The sequence below is a fragment of the Dermacentor albipictus genome, chromosome 2, assembly GCF_038994185.2.
Source record: "Dermacentor albipictus isolate Rhodes 1998 colony chromosome 2, USDA_Dalb.pri_finalv2, whole genome shotgun sequence".
NCBI classification, from domain to species: Eukaryota; Metazoa; Arthropoda; class Arachnida; order Ixodida; family Ixodidae; genus Dermacentor; species Dermacentor albipictus.
Genome location: NC_091822.1, coordinates 13441067 through 13462579, shown reverse-complemented (window position 1 = coordinate 13462579; position 21513 = coordinate 13441067). Strand labels below are relative to the sequence as shown.

At 47.8% G+C, this 21513-nt stretch overlaps 1 protein-coding gene across 1 annotated transcript in view; it reads right to left on the bottom strand.

Annotated features, from left to right (window-relative positions):
• Positions 1-21513, bottom strand: part of LOC135910887 (uncharacterized) — a 292350-nt gene that overhangs the window by 160999 nt on the left and 109838 nt on the right. The window contains exon 3 of the mRNA XM_070532771.1: positions 8962-9035. Within this exon, the coding sequence (XP_070388872.1) occupies positions 8962-9035 (74 nt within the window). The remainder of the gene's footprint in view (positions 1-8961; positions 9036-21513) is intronic.

Below are 21513 nucleotides of genomic sequence, written 5' to 3'. Positions count from 1 at the left end.
GCGCGTTATCAGCATAGAACAGTTTACACCCTTTGGAGTGCCTCTTCTGATAACGCGCGTGCCGTTCGTAACTGGAAAGTTCCGGGCTTGCAGCGATAAAGAAAGGAAACGCATGAAGGCAGATGACGATTATTTTTGTGTGGCAGAAGGGGCAAGCCAAAGGGTGTAAACTGTTCTTAGAGTGTGAAGCTATGCTGGCTCCGTCCAACCAGGCCTTTTATAGCAAAGCCAAGGTGCGTCATTTGCCAGAATAGCCGCTGCGCGCATCAGCCGCTGTGGTGACAGCGCCATCAGCCGCTGGGGCGGTAGGTCCGTTGTAGGCCGCCAGTTAAGTCACGCACTTCTTAAGCAATCTTTCGCAGATATGCCTCTCAGCTGCGCCGTCAGAAGAGGATTCAGCAGGCACGGCGACGCTAGATCCGTGTCGATCTGCTCACTGAGAAACGCTGCAAAGATGCAAGGTCCGGGTTTAGTACATGGCAGGTGCTACTTGATGCCTGCATCGCTCTGAAGCGATGCTCGCTCCTTCCAACCAGGCCTTTTATAGCGAAGCCAAGGTGCGTCGTTTGCCAGAATAGCCGCTGCGCGCATCAGCCGCTGTGGTGACAGCGCCATCAGCCGCTGGGGCGGTAGGTCCGTTGTAGGCCGCCAGTTAAGTCACGCACTTCTTAAGCAATCTTTCGCAGATATGCCTCTCAGCTGCGCCGTCAGAAGAGGATTCAGCAGGCACGGCGACGCTAGATCCGTGTCGATCTGCTCACTGAGAAACGCTGCAAAGATGCAACGTCCGGGTTTAGTACATGGCAGGTGCTACTTGATGCCTGCATCGCTCTGAAGCGATGCTCGCTCCTTCCAACCAGGCCTTTTATAGCGAAGCCAAGGTGCTTCGTTTGCCAGAATAGCCGCTGCGCACATCAGCCGCTGTGGTGACAGCGCCATCAGCCGCTGGGGCGGTAGGTCCGTTGTAGGCCGCCAGTTAAGTCACGCACTTCTTAAGCAATCTTTCGCAGATATGCCTCTCAGCTGCGCCGTCAGAAGAGGATTCAGCAGGCACGGCGACGCTAGATCCGTGTCGATCCGCTCACTGAGAAACGCTGCAAAGATGCAAGGTCCGGGTTTAGTACATGACAGGTGCTACTTGATGCCTGCATCGCTCTGAAGCGATGCTCGCTCCTTCCAACCAGGCCTTTTATAGCGAAGCCAAGGTGCTTCGTTTGCCAGAATAGCCGCTGCGCGCATCAGCCGCTGTGGTGACGGCGGGTGACTCTACTAACCCTTTAAAACTAACACGCCGATGATGACGAGGCCGCCTTTAACGAAGATAGGTCGACCCATCGAAACATTGGCCAGCCTTTCTAAGGCACTTACCCCTGTTTATAACCTGTTTAAACGAAGAAAGATAGGAGAAATTTTAACAGAAAATCGAAGCCAGCATCACACAGAACGAAACCAAAATTTGAAACTTAACTCGAACAACTGGAAGCGAGACTTGAGGCAAAGATAGAGGCAAAGATAGAGGCGCTAGGAAAGGCGGTACTACAGCAAGTGCAACAAATAATGACCCACTTCAAAGTGAAACCGGCAATATTTGGACCGCAAGCAAATAGTGGGGGAAGGGGAACTGGTTAAGACGGCCTTCAAGCCGTATACTACGGCCCCGGTACCCGCCGAGGGATTGGAAAAGCTGTAACGGTGCTATGGACAGACGAAATAGATACACGATTCGGCAACGAAATTGAGTACGATACGGTCGAAAACAATACATTCTGCAACAGCTTAAAGACAAAGAAAAGCCGGATATTATAATGACGCAGGAAACGCACAAGCTGGCAAAATTGTCGGAATACAAGTTTTCTGGTAGTGCCAAAGCGGAGATGAAGGCGCTAACTATGTTGGTAAAGCGAAATTACATGGTCATGCTGCACGACATGGAGGACAAGTCAACCCATCACATTCTTCTAGAACTCATACCCACGAGGAAAACGAAGGACAATCTCGTTGTTTTAAATATTTACAGCATTCCAAAATGCAGACAGCATAAATTTCTAACACTGTTTAGAAAAACCTTTAGAACAACCAGGTGATTTTAACGCCAAACACGCGACAAGGGGCTACAAAATCGACATTCAGAAAGGAAGGAACCTCTAGGTCGACACGCAACAGGAAGACCTGACCTTCGTGAGCAACCCATCGGTTCCCACGAGGATAGGTACCAGCGTTTGCGCGGATACTACGCCCGATTTAACATTCACCAAGAACGTAGGGGGCACTCAGTGGAGAAATACGCAACACGACTTTGGGAGCGATCACAAAATACTAGAAATAACGGTACAGGCCGAACTGCGCAAGAAAAAGGGCAGACAATTTGAAATCGTCGGCTGGGACAAATTCATAAGAATAAAGGAGTAGGCCGATGACACGACACAAGGTATTGAGGAATGGACCCAAAAACTAAAGGGAGATGTGGTGGCAGCTACGAAAACGGTCCCGCCGGAGGCGCAGTTCGTGAACGTAGACAATAAGCGTCGACACATGTGGGAAGCTAACGCAGGGTTGCAACGGAGAGGGAAAATACAAAAAACACAACCGCAGGCTTCGTAGAAGGATAGCCAAAGTGAAGAGGGACATATAATATATATATACCATGCAGCTATGCAGACAACAGTGGCAGGAAAAATTTAACGACATGGGCAGTCAGACAGGAATGGAAAAATCATGGAACATCCTTCGATATTTGTTAGACTCAGACGGGACCAAGTCGGCACATAGGCAAAATATAAATCGGCTAATACAAGCGTACCCAGAGACAGAGCAGGCCTTCCTTAAGGAAATAGAGAAAAGATACATGTCGCAAGCTATGTCCGTTATACACCCTGACTACACAGCGCAGGCTAATGACGAATTAGACAACAAGATCAGTGAGTGAGAGGTCAGGGCAGCCCTACGGAAACTCAATACCCGGTCGGCATCCAGACAAGACGGGGTAACGAAGAAAACGCTAAGGAATTTGGACGATGACTGTATAGCTAAGTTAACAGAATACATTAACGAATGCTGGGGGCAGGGCACATTCCGCAGCAATGGAAGACGGCCCAAATCGTGTTAATACCAAAACCAGGCAAGCGACTGCACATTGAGAAGTGATACCCATATCTCTCACTCCTTGCGTGGGGAAACTCATGCAGCACGTGGTCGTAGCGAGGATAACCACCTACTTCGAGGACTGGGACGCGCTCCCACCCAGAGTAGGACGCTATGTTACAACAAAAATAACAGATCATAGAAGATCCGTGAAGATCGACAAAGGCAATTCTCGGGTTGGACCTAAAAAGGCCTTCGATGACGTAACCCATGCAACCACTAGATAGAGTAGGAGAACTAGAACTGGGAAAATGGACGTACGATTACGTCCGCAATTTCCTAACGGGGAGAAAGGCAAATATCTCGATAGCGGACCTAGTTTCGGAGGAGATCGAGATAGGCAGCGCGGGTACGCCACAGGGCTCGCAATTATCACTGATGCTATCCAATCTGGCGCTAATCGGGCTGCCTGCCAAACTACAAAAGATCGAGGGACTTAATCACACCTTATACGTAGACGACATCCCTCCATGGCTGAGAAACGGAAGTAACGGGCAAATAGAACAAACGCTTCAAACAGTGGTCGGAACAGTTGAATGATATCTAGAGCGGACAGGGCTAACGTGTTCGGCAGAGAAATCGGAGCTGTTGCTGTACAGACCGACTGGCAGACGTCCCACACCAGGCAACTACAGTGAATATTTCACTTATAGAGAGGAGATACAGTTAAGGACGGCCGATGGGAAACCCATATCCAAGGTCGACAGCTAGGATTAGTGTATCGGAGCTCCTCGTCGAAGCCAAGGGCAGCAATGGAGAAACCCTCGGAAGTCTGGAGGGAACTGTAGCGCAAATCATGAGGCTAATCAAAAGGCTAGCAATAAACGCAGCGGAATAAGAGAGGAAAACACGATCAGGTTAATGCAGGCCTTCGTCATAAGTAGAATAGTATACGTCGCGCCGTACATGAAATGACAGGTCGCGGAAAAGATCGAACAAGAATGCCTCATTCGGAAATTATACGAACTAGCCCTAACGCTAGCGATCAGCACCAGCACGGACAAGTTGCTACCATTAGGCCTACACAACACGATAGACGGGTTCATTGAAGCGCGATGTACGGCACAATACGAAAGCCTCTCTAACACTAGAGCAGGCAGACACATCCTAGAGAGGCTAGACGTAGGTTACCACATGCAGCACAGTGTCAACGTGGACATGCCACCAGAAATGAAGGAAACAATGGCAATATCCCCTATACCAAAGAACATGTACCCAGACAGACGGGGAACAGAGCCAAGCAGATACAGAAGGAATTCGGCAGTGAGAAGGGCGCAGTCCTCGTAGACGCAGCTCGATACAATCGCGGACGGGGGTTTAGGACAGCCGTTATCGATAGCGAGAAACAGTGTAAGACATGCGCGACCATACGCACCACAAGTAACGAGACAGCGGAAAAAAAAGCCACAGCGCTCGCAGTAGCTCAGACTAACGCAACCGGGATGGTCAGCGACTGTCAGACGGCAGTAAGAAACTTTGCCAACGGCCAAATGTCCCCGTAGGCACTACGTATTCTTCATGCAGGAGGTAAAGGTCGCAAAAAATAAACAAAGGTATACATGACATGGGTATCCGCTCACGCCCTCGTGGAGGATGGCAACAACGAGGCGGCACAGGACGCGGCTCGAGGGCTCACCGACCGAGCGCGTCGCAAGTGACGCCTGGGCTCCCTACAGACGTGACGGCAGGGTAGTTGAGTGGGAGGACGGAATGACCACATGTAGTAACATCACAAAACACTATTGCTTACAGAGGGGCATATTCCCGCGGCCTCACCTAAAATCGACAAAAAAGCAGTCTGTCGCATGGCGGCAGTTACAAACTGGGACGTGTCCGAATCCTGCGCTCTCGCACATCATATACCCGGATATATATCATACGCACATATGCAACAAACGTCAATCCAGAGCCACTCTGGAGCATATATTATGGGAATGCCGAGGGATATGTAACAATAACGAGAACGTGGCCTCTAACAACAGCCTTCGCCCGCGCTGCTCAGCCCCGCCCTCGAGGATCAAACTGTGCGCCTTCGAGCGGGCCGAAGATGACGCCAGGACCCTCCTGGCCGCCATCCTCGCCACCAATTCGCAGGACAGACGATAAAGTTATTTCCTCCACGACCAATCTCACCAGTGGGCCCAGCTGAACTGTTTCTTCAGTGTGAAACACATGCCGGCCACAGCCATGCCATGCTTGCCATGCTTATGAACTTGTTATGCATAAAATATGGGCACATGCTTTCTTCTCGCGTGGTAAATGACAGGTATCCTTTATTACTGATTCAATGTTGACACCCCCGCTATTACAATTCACGGTAGTGAATTTGTGCGATGAAAGTGAACCACGACTGCTTCGAGGTCGTCGTCAGGACCGGATAGTGACCAAACCCGGAACATCGTGGACGGCGCTGATTCGTTGTTTTTTAAGTACTACAGATCAGAAGATTGCAAGCTATGCAAGAACCTGAATCATCGACACACTGCGCCAACCATGGCGTAGCAGACAAATGTCAAAAGATTTTCTGATTGCAGGCTATAGTATGAGGGTGCCCGCGGGCGTTGTCGAGCGGCCTTTTCGTTCCGGTATGAAGCCGCAGAGAATAAATAACCGTTTGAGTATTCTGCCTCTGCCTGGGACGGAATGAGGCTAAGTTAGCCACTGTTTGCCCCTGCAAAGAACTCACTACTACGGCGTGTTCGCCAACCCGACCACCCCAAGCCATTAGAAGTGGTGAACTGACAAACACACGTCCTTTACGACTTATTTATGCTGATATCAAGTGACACATTACGCATTCGCTTGAAAAATAGCCACAGTGCATATGCGTGCCAAAAAAAAAGGAAAATAGCCGGTAGTGCATGCGTCTTTTGCAGACGCGGCAGTTAGGCTGTGTCTACCGGTGCCATTGATTATCGACTTCAAATTTTCTTTCTCACCTCAAACAAAATATACTAAAACAAGAATTGCTAGATCACAAGCTGAAGGGCTTGTGCGTATAACGAACCATGTAGCGTAGTTTTATCTGTAGAACCTAAATGCATAATTTATGTTTTAACATAAGATGCATTTTGGACACTTCGGAAGTGATCTTTTTTAATATTTGATTTCATAGTCGCCAATTATTTCTACCAGAAACTATACCAACGGGAAAGAATAGTAAAAAATGATGAAGCTGAAATGTCAGCAATGTTTATGGAAGAAATTTCTGAAAACGCAAGAACTTTGTCTTTGTTGCTGAGCCAACTAAACGCGGAAAATTCATAAATATGTTACCTATGACGTCGCATGAAAGAGACACGCCTTTAGAATACTCTATACTAAGATTTGGTATTATGCCTAGGTTCACGCTGGATTAAAAAGCGTTTACCTCCAAGCAACTTTTGTTTCTTCACGAAAATTTGAAAGCGTACTTACGCCGCGAAAACTTTTTGTCGAGGAAAATAATTTGGTGAAAGCTTATTCGCACAATCACCAACTAGCCCAATTTTTTCGAAGAGAATCAGTGATGGTCACTTGTATCACGATGGTCACAGCGATGGTCACTTGGAAGAGAGTGAGTAAGGCTTGTATTAAAGAGTGCACTGCATAGGAAGTTACTCCGCTGTGCAGTCCCCTCAGTACAGGGTCCTTACCTCTCGGTTCACCAGGTTGAGGTGGTCCGTCGAGTCGGAGATGGACAGCTCCCATTCCAGTGTGGTGGGCTGTGTTGTGGGTGTGAGCACCGGTGGGCATGCGCATGCCCGTAGCATGTGGTAAAGCCTTGGTCATTGATCGCAGTGTAGGCATGGATAGGAATACAGCACCGAGAGTATGACGCGGTAGTGATAGATAGTGATTCAAGCGTGGATATGTGTTTGTTTGGCGTTTCCGCCACATTACGGCTGCCTCTCGCTTCACAGCATGGTGAAGTGGTGGCAGCGTTCTTCGTGAAAGGCGCTGTAGTGCTGCAGGATCTGCGTGCTGGTCAACGGTACCGGCTCGGGACGGGACCGCTCGGCGCGTACCGCTCGCGGCTCCCAGTGTTCGGGCGTGTGCCTGCTGATTGCCGCGACTCGTGCGAGAAGCTACTCTAATCGCAATAAAACCGTATAGGCACATTCAGCGACAATGGTGATTTTGAAGGGCATGGCATGCGTTCACATTGCTCGCTCTTTGCACCGCCGAAGCTGCTGCGGCAATGCAGGCGATGCCGCATGTGCTTCCACCAAGTGAGGGAGCAGAGTTTGGCGCCAAGGTTTCCCTTCAACAGCACCGTTGATGCTGGCCTTCACTCATCGCGGGCACTCTTCGATTGAGCCCGCAGTATCGCTCAAGTTTGCCGCGTCGGGGTTACGCCTCGCCTTTCTCTCGATGGTTCAGCAAAGGCGTCGTCGTTTGCCGCCGCATCACGTTCACTCGGTCGTGTTTACCATTACGGCGTCGGGAGCGCCGATGGCGGTGCACAGCTTTGCGCGTACTGCTGTGCGCACGGCGGCGCCAGGGTATGCTTTGAAGCCGCCGAACACTCGAGCATCAACGAGTAGCGCAGTGGTTTAAACCAGAACGATCTCACAAATTCTTTACATTGAAACGTCAAGCAGGGACGCCATAACGTGAAGCTATTTCAAAGTTTTCTATTCCAATTCTGCTATGAGCCCTCCGCTATTGGTAAAAACTTTTTTGGACCACCCCCACTTCGCCTGTCTGTCACGCGACGTCACGAAAACTGCGATGGCTCCCCATCTGATATGACGTGCACACAGGGATTATGCATGACTGGACCGAACAAAAGAAAAAGAGTCATTTTTCATTCGACGCCTCTTCGTCATTAGCCCTCCGCTATTGGTCAAAACTTTTCGGGTTGCGTCCACTTCAACTGCCTGTCGCACGGCGTCACAAAACCGCGAAAACTCTCCACGTGAAAGTGACGTGTACGCGTTAAACATGCAGCAATATGCCGAGAAAGCTTATTTGTTTTTCTGCATGGCTGCAGATTGTCCCGTTCCGAAAGGAATAAAAGATAGCTGCCGTCGATCTTTCAGGCACTGGCTACCCGCACCGTCCTGAGAGCATGGGTTTATTTGGTATAATAAAACATTCTGCGTGGCCGTGTAACGTTTTCGAGCACTCTCGGCACGTTTACGAGCTCGCTCTGCCAACTCTTCCTTGCTCAGGATCCGTTTTAGCGGCGTTGTTAGCATTCCATTGCACACCGCTGCGATTTTAGACAAGCCACCAGAAGCTAAGAGAAACTAGACCAATCGCAGACGCCGGCGCCACCCTCTTCATATGGTTATCTGTTTTCAGTGCGCTGGCGGGGCCCCATCAAAGCCCTCTCCGCTTGAGCGTGCTCCTCGCCTCCTGGCAGCGAATTACAAATGCAAAACTACTTAACATAGGCAATGTTATTCGTTTTGAAAGCAAAGTGACGTCCTATAAACTAAGAGATTGTTTGATTCGGCTGTTGAGGCAACGCTGCGGGTCACCGCTTCATGCTTGCGTCGGCAGTTACGCAAAGTTGACGTCAGGAGATTGGAATAAAAACATATTGGAGTAGTTTTACGTTATAGGGCCACAGGAAGCAACAACTTCACATTCCAAAGCTGTTCGCTCAGCTCAAAATAGAGATCGAAAAGGCCTAGCGCGCATCACAGCTTCAGCTTTAACATTCGCATTGCACACTCGTAACCGACCTTTGAGCTCCCTTTCATTTCTAATTTTTAAAAACATATGTGAGCCATTGTTTCCAGAGCAAGACGTTCCATCGATGCGTATTAAAGTGAAAGCACTTCTCACAAATTTGGCATCTTTCTCTAGCTTTGACAGCAATGAACTTACGTCATACTCTTCGTTCTTGACCGGCCGGCCCATCTTGGTCATACAGCCGTGTGCTTCCACGACAGCCTCTGCCACTGCATCCGCAAGAGAGAATTTTTTATGCAGCTGTGACAGCGAAGATGCCGCGACGCACTTAATTTGACAACACTGCTATGAAAATGCCTTATAATATTAGTGCCTGAGACTTAGCGATTTGTGCTGTTATCGCCTGAATGTGTGTGGTGTGTGACATCACGACAGATAGCTGGGCGACCACTGCGAGTGCCAAGCTACTCGTAACACGTGACCCCCTCAACCCCCCCCCCCCCTCCAAGTGTATATTATCGGCCAGCTGAATAAAGGCGGAGGTCTTTCCTTTCGTCACACGGAGCGCGGCTCGTCGACTGTTCCTTCCGACACGCACACGCGTCACGCTCATATGCCATGTCACCACATGGTGTCAGAAGTGGGCAGTGTTCAACTATCTCGCTGAGGCCGTGGACGGCAGCATTTCCAGAAAAGGGTGTCCCAAATCCTATGTGGCCTGCCAGGTGTTGTCAACGTCATGGATGACATTTTAGTGTTCGGTAATACGAAAGCCCAGCATGACTAACGTTTAGCTGATGTGGTGTCATGCCTAGCTAGCGCGAACGTGACTCTGATTAAAGAAAAGTGCCTGTTAGGAGTTAATAAACTGAGATTTTTGGGCCATATTCTGGATGAGAATGGAATTGAGCTTGATCCAGCGAAGGTCAGCGATATTAAGAATCTAAACGCACCGAAAAAGGTCACGGAACTGAGAAGCTTGCTCGACATGGCCAATCACCTAGGTCGCTTTTTGCCTCACCTGGCGCAAACTACCGCTCCGATGCGTGTACTTTTGCACAAAGATAGCGAATGGGTCTGGGGGTGTGACCAAGCAAAAGCGCTCAACGAGTTGAAAGGGCTCATTTGTTCTACGCAGTGTATGGCCATGTACGATATGTACGGTGCAACGCTTCCTACAATCCTTTCAGCGGACGCATCCACCTTCGGACTGCAAGCTATCCTTTTTCAAACGCAGAAAGACGGTCACCGTAGACCAATAGCTTTCGCGTCTCATTCTCTCATGATTACAGAACGGCGATACTCCCAGACAGAAAAAGAAGCGCTTGCGCTGACGTGGGCAGCCGAAAGATTTGACGAGCACACGCATGGCCTAAACGTTACCTTTGAAACTGATCACAAGCCTTTAGTGTCTTTACTGGGCCAGATGCCAATTGATGATATGCCCCCTCGAATTTAACGCTTCCGGCTACGCCTAATGCGCTATGTTTTCATGGTCCAGTACGTTCCCGGCAAATCGCTAGTCACAGCCGACACCCTTTCGTGATCGCCTGTAGCAGGCCGCAATTCTGAAAAAGGCTTGAGTGTGTCAGATATCACAGTGTACTCTAAAGCGTGTTTGCTTGGCTTGGAAACGGGGGACAATTTTTTATCAAGAGTGAAAGAATGTCAAATTAATGACCCCGTTGGAAAACAGCTGCGCAGACTGTGCGAAACCAATTGCCCAAGGAAACCGAATGTTCCTTCTTTCCTCATGCCTTACTGGCAAGATAGAGCATGTCTTAGCATAATTGATGGTCTCTTGTTGAAAGGAACAAGGCTTGTAATACCACAGTCTCTAAGAACAGAAGTGCTGTGCAGACTGCACGATGGGCACCAGGGTATCGTGCGTTGTCGCAATGTTGCTAAAGGTTCTGTCTGATGGCCAGGATTGAGCACTGAACTGGCCCAGTTCGTGAATCAATGCACTGCTTGCGCACAACATGCCCAGCAACTAGCCGAGCCCATGATAGCAACAGCAACACCATCGTTTCCTTGGGAGAGAGTGGGAGTAGATCTGTGCGTAATCAACGGCCAGGCATTTCTTGTCGCCGTGGATTATCTTTCATGTTACCCTGAGGTAGCCATTCGTCCTTCCACAAAGTCGGGAACGGTCATTGATAGACTGAAAAATATTTTTTCTAGGCATGGAATCCCTGAGTGCGTGGTGACCGGCAACGGTCCTCAGTTCGTGGCCACCGAGTTTGAAAACTTCGCTATGTCCTATGGGTTTCGCCATGTCACCGTGAGTCCGAGGCACCCGCAGGGCAACGAGGAAGTAGAGCGAATGGTTCAGACGGTTAAACACCTCCTTCTAAAGTCTAAAGACCCTTATCTGGCATTGTTGGCTTACAGGGCGACGCCCGGCATTCTTGGGGTCAGTCCTGCGGAAATACTTATGGTTAGGCGACTGAGGACAAGAGTCCCAATGCTACCACGTCATCGAAATCCGAGAAAAAGCAGCTCGAAAGCCGTGGCCAGCGACCAGACGGTGAGGCGGCGGCAATGCCGCTACTACAGCCGACGCCATCGTGCCAGATGGCTTCCCGAGGTAGAAGCAGGTGACCTGGTCTGGGTGACAGACATGCAATCCAAGGCCACAGTCCTCGCACGAGCACCGAAACTGCGGTCATAGGTAGTACGAACAGACGACGGCGTTGACCTCCGCCGAAATAGGAGAATGCTTAACCGTCTCCCAACAGAAAGGGCGCACATGGAAACTTACGAATATCCAGAAAACGCAGAACAGCCGAGCGTGGCACAATTGGCTAATTGCCCAGATGGCGCAACTGCAACAGATTCAACGGCGCCTCCAACTCGTGCTATGGCCAATAGTGACCCCACTGCCACTGTAACGCGGTTTGGTAGAGTGGTGAAGAAACCCATCCGACTGGACATCGATGAGTAGTGCTTTGGTGTTTAGTGTTTTTCTAGTACAAAATATGCTCTCTACCTTTAATATGCGGATGTTCCTGTGTGGTGAAGAAATCCATACGACTGGGCTTTGAGTGGTTTGCTGTTTTGTTTTTCTAGTATAACATATCTACCACGTATGTGCGAATGTCCTTGTGCTTGAAAAAGAGGGATGTGCTGTTATCGCCTGCCTATGTGCGGCGTGCGACGTCATGGTAGATAGCTGGGCGACCACTGCGAGTGCCAAGCTACTTGTAACACGTGACCCCCCCCCCCCCCGAGTGTATAATATCGGCCAGCTGAATAAAGATGGGGGTCTTTCCTTTCGTCACCTGGAGCGCGGCTCGTCGACTGTTCCTTCCGACATGCATACGCCTCACGCTCGTATGCCGTGTCACCACAATTTGCTGCGTCATAACTTTCATAACTTAACAGCATTTAGGGGACTGCACTGTCAAAAACACCTGGATGTTTCACTTCAGAATGCGAGCGGCAACCACCTCAACCTAACGCCCACCGTCGTTGAAGTAATACAAGTGGTAGACGTGTACTGTTCTTGCCTGACACAACATGCCAGTGTCGGGCATTTCGATCATATAATCACACAGCCAAACCTGCAACGCCCTGGTCGTCCTTGCTTCCAGTAGACAAGCTTGCAGCGCATTTAGTAATTCTTTATTGACAAACATATGCCAAAAAGAAAGCAAGTTGGACTCTGGCAGAATGATAGCGATGAGCAATCGTCGCAATCTTGTGTGCGCATCAAGGGCGCCGGCTACTTTATGGATGACTGTTCGAAGGCGGTATCGCTGGTGCCATGGTACATTCCAGAGAGTACACCACCATTCGCATCGCGCATATCATATGATCACACAAGGCTCCGCAACAACATAGCAACAACAACAAAAAAATAGGCGACCCTAATCTTTGACCTAGGAGTCTGTTCCACTCGCACCTCGGCGTTGGTGTTCTTTAGGTTAACTTTAGGCGAACACAATGCACGAACAGAACTCGGAGACAAACGTTTTCCAATAATTAGCCAGTTAAATATCCTGCAACCTTCTTGTCTGTGATGTCATTGCTTCCGCCTTCTACTTATGGGTTTCCAAGAATTTCGTTAAATTCGTGCTCACGTGGCCGGTCTCCAAAGTCTACGATTCTGTTCGTTTGTTTGCCGTAATCAGTGATTTCTAATTAATTCTAATTAATTCTGACACTTCAGTAACTGAGCATGTAACTAAACTTACGTTCTGATCTCATATCAATAATGAAACCCATGACTTTTGCACTGCACTATTTTTTTATAATTTTTATTGAATATCGTTAGGGTCGTCTCAGTGCACTCTAATTAACTCTAATTATTCAGAACATTTCAGTCGTCCAAACTGTAACTAAAATTATGCTCTGATATTATACCTATAATAAAACCCATGACTTCTTTTACGGTACTATTTTTCTATTTCTGATTTAATTTGAACTTCTTCCCCGGTCGTCTCAGGAGGCAAACCGGAAGTGCTGCGCAAGAAAAAAAAGTGTCAGTCAATGCTCGTGCCAGAAGAAAGTATCAATGCATACAGGCGCGTCTTGCGCTGAGCTATAACCTTAACTTGTTAGCGGGTGAAAGCGGTCCCTGGAAAAAGAATAAGCAAGTGATGAACAGTGCACGCTTATCAACATTTCTCCTGGTCATTTGACTTAGCCCCTTATATAAACCTTTATTGACGAGTGTTGCCCAGAGAAAAGGTTGCAGCGGTGGCGTAGAGGTAGAACACCCGCCTCGCGAGCAAGAGGTCCGTGGTTCGAATCCCGGTGCCGGCAAGTTTCCACCGGATTAAAAAAAAAAATCCGCGTGTTGATAAAATTGCATAAACAGGCCTGGAGAGTGGCCTGATCCCGGTGACCAGAACCAGTAATGCACTCCCTCACCAGAGCAGGATTGGCCACCCTGGTGCAGTACTTGGCCACAACCTCCTATATGAACAACACAATCAAACCCCGGCCCTCAGTCCCCAGGAGCTGCGAAGCAACTGACCACGGCGGCGGTGAGACCTGCGACGCTGCAGAGGGTGCTAAGAATCACTGGCTCCGGACAGGCCGCCATTGGAATATGAACCTGGCAACGTTTATCGCTAGAACGTTATCTAGTGAGGCGAGTCTAGCAGTGCTATTGGAGGAATTAGAGGGCAGTAAATGGGATATAATAGGGCTCAGCGAAGTTAGGAGGCCAAAAGAAGCATATTACAGTGCTTAAAAGCGGGCACGTCCTGTGCTACCGGGGCTTAGAAGAGAGAAGGGAACTAGGCGTCGGATTCCTGATTAATAAGAATATAGCTGGTAACATACAGGAATTCTATAGCATTAACGAGAGGGTGGCAGGTCTTGTTGTGAAACTTAATAAGAGGTACAAAATGAAGATTGTACAGGTCGTCCCTACATCCAGTCATGATGACCAGGAAGTCGAAAGCTTCTATGAAGACGTGGAATCGGCGATGGGTAGAGTGAAAACTAAATACACTATTCTAATGGGTGACTTTAATGCCAAGGTAGGCCAAAAGCAGGCTGGAGACAAGGCAGTGGGGGAATATGGCATAGGCACTAGGAATATCAGGGGGGAGTTATTGGTAGAGTTTGCGGAACAGAATAATATGAGGATAATGAATACCTTCTTCCGCAAACGGGATAGCCGAAAGTGGACGTGGAGGGGCCCGAACGGCGAGACTAGAAATGAAATAGACTTCATACTCTGCGCTAACCCTGGCATCATAAAAGATGTGGACGTGCTCGGCAAGGTGCGCTGCAGTGACCACAGGATGGTAAGAACTCGAATTAGCCTAGACCTGAGAAGGGAACGGAAGAAACTGGTACATAAGAAGCCGATCAATGAGTTAGCGGTAAGAGGGAAAATAGAGCAATTCCAGATCAAGCTACAGAACAGGTATTCGGCTTTAACTCAGGAAGAGGACCTTAGTGTTGAAGCAATGAACGACAATCTTGTGGACATCATTAAGGAGTGTGCAATGGAAGTCGGTGGTAACTCCGTTAGGCAGGATACCAGTAAACTATCGCAGGATACGAAAGATCTGATCAAGAAACGCCAATGTATGAAAGCCTCTAACCCTACAGCTAGAATAGAACTGGCAGAACTTTCGAAGTTAATCAACAAGCGTAAGACAGCTGACATAAGGAAGTGTAATATGGATAGAATTGAACATGCTCTCAGGAACGGAGGAAGCCTAAAAACAGTGAAGAAGAAACTAGGAATTGGCAAGAATCAGATGTATGCGTTAAGAGACAAAGCCGGCAATATCATTACTAATATGGATGAGATAGTACAAGTGCCTGAGGAGTTCTATAGAGATTTGTACAGTACCAGTGCCACCCACGACGATAATGGAAGAGAAAATAGTCTAGAGGAATTCGAAATCCCACAGGTAACACCGGAAGAAGTAAAGAAAGCCTTGGGAGATATGCAAAGGGGGAAGGCAGCTGGGGAGGATCAGGTAACAGCAGATTTGTTGAAGGATGGTGGGCAGATTGTTCTAGAGAAACTGGCCACCCTGTATACGCAATGCCTCATGACTTCGACCGTACCCGAATCTTGGAAAAATGCTAACATAATCCTAGTCCATAAGAAAGGGGACGCCAAAGACTTAAAGGCTACTCAACAATAGATCATATTCACACTATCAATCAGGTGATAGAGAAATGTGCGTAATATAACCAACCCTTATATATAGCTTTCATTGATTACGAGAAAGCATTTGATTCTGTCGAAATCTCAGCAGTCATGGAGGCATTACGGAATCAGGGTGTAGACGAGCCATATGTGAAAATACTAAAAAATATCTATAGCGGCTCCACTGCCACCATAGTCCTCCATAAAGAAAGCAACAAAATCCCAATAAAGAAAGGCGTCAGGCGGGGAGATACGATCTCTCCAATGCTATTCACAGCGTATTTACAGGAGGTATTCAGAGACCTGGATTGGGAAGAAATGGGGATAAAAGTTAATGGAGAATACCTTAGTAACTTGCGATTCGCTGATGATATTGCCTTGCTTAGTAACTCAGGGGACCAACTGCAATGCATGCTCACTGACCTGGAGAGGCAAAGCAGAAGAGTGGGTCTAAAAATTAATCTGCAGAAAACTAAAGTAATGTTTAACAGTCTCGGAAGAGAACAGCAGTTTACAATAGGCAGTGAGGCACTGGAAGTCGTAAGGGAATACATCTACTTAGGGCAGGTAGTGACTGCGGATCCGGATCATGAGACAGAAATAATCAGAAGAATAAGAATGGGCTGGGGTGCGTTTGGCAGGCATTCTCAGATCATGAACAGCAGGTTGCCATTATCCCTCAAGAGAAAAGTGTATAATAGCTGTGTCTTACCAGTACTCACCTACGGGGCAGAAACCTGGAGGTTTACGAAAAGGGTTCTACTCAAATTGAGGACGACGCAACGAGCTATGGAAAGAAGAATGACAGGTGTAACGTTAAGGGATAAGAAAAGAGCAGATTGGTTGAGGGAACAAACGCGAGTTAATGACACCTTAGTTGAAATCAAGAAAAAGAAATGGGCATGGGCAGGACATGTAATGAGGAGGGAAGATAACCGATGGTCATTAAGGGTTACGGACTGGATTCCAAGGGAAGGGAAGCGTAGCAGGGGACGGCAGAAAGTTAGGTGGGCGGATGAGATTAAGAAGTTTGCAGGGACGGCATGGCCACAATTAGTACATGACCGGGGTTGTTGGAGAAATATGGGAGAGGCCTTTGCCCTGCAGTGGGCGTAACCAGGCTGATGATGATGATGATGTTGCCCAGAGGCAACGCTCCTGAAGAACATTTGAAAGCATTTGCCTCTTCCTTCAGCTTTTCCACTGCTGATACTGCGGGTGCTTCAGCTGTTGGGCACACAGCGTCGAAAGGGGTTGAGGAGGGCAGGTTCAGAGTGTTTGCACCACGACCTACCGTATAAGGGGCGACCTGCACGTGCGGCGCTGCGCCAGCGCTGCTGATGTGCTTTGGCTTGTGTGTGTTTTTTTTCTAGTTTTCCAAACCGCCGCCGCGAACAGTGGCGCTAGTGCTCACCCCCGCCTAAAGCCCCTTGATAATTTGAAAGTAGCGACACTCTCCTCCTCACGGCGCTTTCCTCCTCGATTCTCCTCGCCCGCCGGCTGCGCACGGCACGCTATTCCTCCTGTGCTCCCGCGGACGGGCCACAGGATTCTATGGAGGCGTGTTATATTGGGCCAGTTGCGCGCCCCAGTGGGGTTGAAAATTTTGAGAAATGCTAATAACAGCATCGATAATGCTGGAGGCAACGTTTATGAGGAGGTTGGTTTTTTCTTAAAGCCGTATGAACGGGGTATACTGATTTAAAGGGAGCTTTGAGGCGAGTTCTATACTCCAGACAATTTTTCTGCCACATGATCAGATGCTTTACTTCGTGCGTCTGGTCAAGTATTGCTTGTGACACATCCCTTTGTGTGTGGCTTATTAAGCGAAAGCCTTAGACCTCTGTTTCAAGGTCCCGTGGTGAGCTACAGAAAATGTCACGTGACCGAAGGAAGGCGGGAAGCGAACCAAAGCATGTGCAGCCGCGTATAAGAGATGATTAATGATTACCAAAGTAATGATTGATTAGTGATTGGATTGTTGTTCATGCACCCTAATCCACCCCAATCGGTCTCAATACACTTTCATCAACACTTCACCTTAATCCACCATAATCCGCCTCAATTCTCCTCCACGCACCTAAATCTTTATTCATGCATCTTAATCCTTCGTAATGCACTCTAATCCACCTTAATCTTCTTTAATACACTCTAATCAACCTTAATCCTCCCTAATCCACCTTATGTCAACCACTAATGATTCATTAATTAACTTGGGTAATCATTCTCTAATACAGGGGTGGACATGCTTTGGGTGCCCTCTGGCTTTCCTTGGGTCACGTGAACTTCCAGTTTAGAACGCGACCTTCAAACATAAAGATCTAAAGGCTTTCGTCTTAAAACTTAAAACAAGCTCAATTTTGACTAGTGAACGCTGATCACCTACAATACTACGGGGATACTAATGCTGGAGGCAACGTTTATGAGGAGGTTGGTTTTTTCTTAAAGCCGTATGAACGGGGTATACTGATTTAAAGGGAGCTTTGAGGCGAGTTCGATACTCCAGACAATTTTTCTGCCACATGATCAGATGCTTTACTTCGTGCGTCTGGTCTAGTATTGCTTGTGACACATCCCTTTGTGTGTGGCTTATTAAGCGAAAGCTTAATAAGCCACACACAAAGGGATGTAACATAACCATAACTTGCCACTAATTTTTTCAAGGCGCAAAGCAGAATCAATAATAATGCGCTTCCGACTGAATAACAACAGTTAGCGACGTGCGAAGTGATGGAGCCACCCCGGAATATTAAGCATACTGAGGACAACCGCAACAAAAACGCTGGTGAGCAGGCCGGAAGAATGATAAAAAAATGCAGCATTACGGGATGCTTTGCTACGAGCTATAAGAAAGACTCCTCAGCTCGCAAACAACGCTGTTCTTTGTCAGAACAAAGTTGCTTCGGCCAATGTCATGCAGCCACTGCTTCCTACGCAAGCCGTTACGCTTCGTTGTGGGATCATAAAAACGGCATAACCATCTTCAGGCTTCTTGCTGCAGTTATATACGCAACAGCCCGGCATAGCGCTAGCACATAGACCAGAAACACTGCGCACAACGTTCGCTACGCCGAGCTAAAGCACCGAGCCAGCCGTGCTCAGGAGGAAAATGGCGCGAACGAAAAAGAAAAACACAAGCAAAACTCAAGATCCGCGCGTTTCCAAGGACAACGGCAGGGAGACCAATCGTCGTGCAGAAAAACGGGGGCAAAACTGGTTGCCGCGGGGGGGGGGGGACACGCAAGGGGCGAGGAGGAGGCGCGGCGGCGGCAGAGTTCAAAGAGCGGCGGTACTTTCAAATTATCATGGGACTTTACCGCCGCCTTACCCCCGCCTACCCCAACCCCGTGGCCGGCCGCACGCACGGGATGCAAGCATTTTCAGCGAGAGCACGGAAGAACGCAAACGCACGCGCGCGAAACAGTCGATTAGCTGAGTGCTTGGTGATCTGTTGGTGTCGGTAGATCTTGATTACCAGATTCTATTTCAGTGACACTGTGATTCTCAGCCCCGTGGGCGCCGGCTTTCGCGTTTGCGGCTTCTTCATGCACGATGGTTTACTTCTGCATACCGTTGTGAAAGTCAAGCGGCCGAGCATCAAGAGGAATTTCATTTCATGAGTTCCCCGTGACCGATATTAAAACCAATGGTTGAAACCTGAACAAAAAAAAATTGGTTGGGCCTTAGCTATGGTTATGCCTGGATATCTCAAAGCGAAAAGGTTCGGTGATGCTGATGGTTTAGCTTATAGTTATGCTTTATGATTTAGCCTATGGTTATTCCTACGGTTTAGCTTATGGGTATGCTTTATGATTTAGCCTATGGATATGCTTACGGTCACATATCCAGCTTTAGCGGACACGCACCAACTGGCGCCCCAAGTGGCCCCAGCACGAAGCAAGCGCGTTTTCAATGGAACGAGCGGGTTTCCCGCGAATAACAAAAGCTGCAGGTCGATTATCGAAAGAGGCAAGTGACAGAGGTGTTCTGGAAGACAATCCACACGAGCCAAATGCAGTGATCACTCTATGGCACGTAAGAATTTTGTTCCCACAGCGGTTAAAGATTTAGTAATGGAAGCCTATGGAAACGACGAAAATTTGTACTCGATTTTCGAGGCAATAACGATGCCTGTGTATAAACTACGGCGTCTGTCGTAATACCCAGTGCAGCGTATGTATCCCGGAGACTCAGCTTTCGATTGATGCCTATCTCGACTCTCCACACATGGCGTAACACTGTTCCCAAAAGCGCTTTTTCTAACACTGTCGTGAAAATTCACCGGGTATCTATATAAAGATGAGTGTACCGCTACACGAATCTTCGGAAGCCGTGGCCGAGTGGTAGAATTGTGCAGTCCCGCGTCGCGGTGGCCGTGGTTCGATTCCCGCATCGCACTACATTTTTAAGCCACATAGCACCTAGTTTTGTAGTCTCTCACTAGATGGCAGAAACCCAAAACCCAACATTTGCTTTCGGTTCTGGTATTTCAGTTGCGTAGTTTTTTTAAAGCCGCATAGGACTTAGTTTTATAGTCTCCCACCATTTGGCAGAAACACAAAACTCATGGTTTGCTTTCGGTTCTGGTTTTCCAGTGGTTCTCTTGAAATATTATGTTTTCTATTTTTCCTTCCTAAAACATAACAATGTCGTGTTCATTTGTTAAGTCAACGAATTTATGAAGATTTTATTCATTGGACACCATAACTAGAAGCTTGCGCATAGCTATGTGTTATGCAAAAAAAAAGTTTCGTGCTTTGTAGCGTGGAACCTGGGAGAAGAAAATGGCTATTCTTATTGCGTTCTTCTCAAAGGTCTCTTTTCTGCCACTTTCGCCTCTCCTTAATGGCACATACTCCGAGCAAATCAGGTCAACCTGGGCCATAATGCCACCCGGTGGCCAATGCCCTTCCTATCCAACATTCGTGTGGAACAAAGGGTCTGCTATGCTGAGTCGCTGCCCGAACGTTAATTATTTCTAAAGATTCATCCAAATAAGAAATGCACCAACGAGAAGAAGATGCGCAGCGTGTGGATTAATAGCTACTGTTAATGTGTTCCCTACAGCCAAGTGGTATGAATCCGTAGGTGTGGCCGTAAGAAAACCATTTGAATAAAAGTCCCGTGCTGTGTCTGCCCCGGTCGCTCTACAGAGAAGCTAGCTTGGCTAGCCGTCAGTATTTAGGATCAACGTATGGCGTCCCTCGTTCGGGGCATTAGCTTTCAATGCGCAGCATTCTTTGGCGAGTACCCCAGCAATTTGGTAGCAAAATCGTGCAAAATCGTGTCTGTAACGCCAAAAAACTTGACGCATTTCTCATATGAATACATAGGTCTTTATAAAAAGGGTTGGGGTGGCCAACTTGTAATTCAAGTCAAGTTTATTTACAACATGTACAAGGTACAGTGTTGAAGGCCACCCTGGCAAGAAAGCTGTAGACATACAGCTTGACGAGGCCAGGGGGCCACCACCAGGCAACATCAGCATCGCACACATCCGCAGGGCAAACAATAAGCTTTCGTAAGTAGCGGCAGTAATACAACACGTGGTACATATCCACTTCCCTGGGCATGAATAGATCTTTATACATACATAATCATTAAGAGTGCATTGAAATTCGGGTGGATAACGTTAGCGCCACGGAAATATATACTGTTACACTTTAAAAAATGAACATTATTAAAAGCAATAATTAAAAGGAAGTTAAACAACAGTAGAGAATGTGCACGTGCAACTTAAAAGAAATGAAATGAATATACAAGTGATGAGTACATTCTGAATAGGTATGAAAACCAATTAATTTACAAATTTTAAACAGTCAGGTGAAATTTATCAAAGACAAAGATATCGCGAAATAGCATGCGTGATAGAACCGTATCTCCATTTACACATTTCTGCAGTTGATTTAATTGCGCGGGTACGCTGTATGTCAGGGTTTGCATAAAGTAGTTTGTTCGATGGTGCCTTATCATCCGTTTTTCCGATCCTCGTGTTACACGGGTGCTCGGTCGTTCTACGAGGGCTGACACATTTTTTAGGAATTGTATGGTTTATTATCTGCAAATTGTAATTGGTCTAGAAGGCGGTATGCGTAACGATTTTTGACGTTAATTATTCT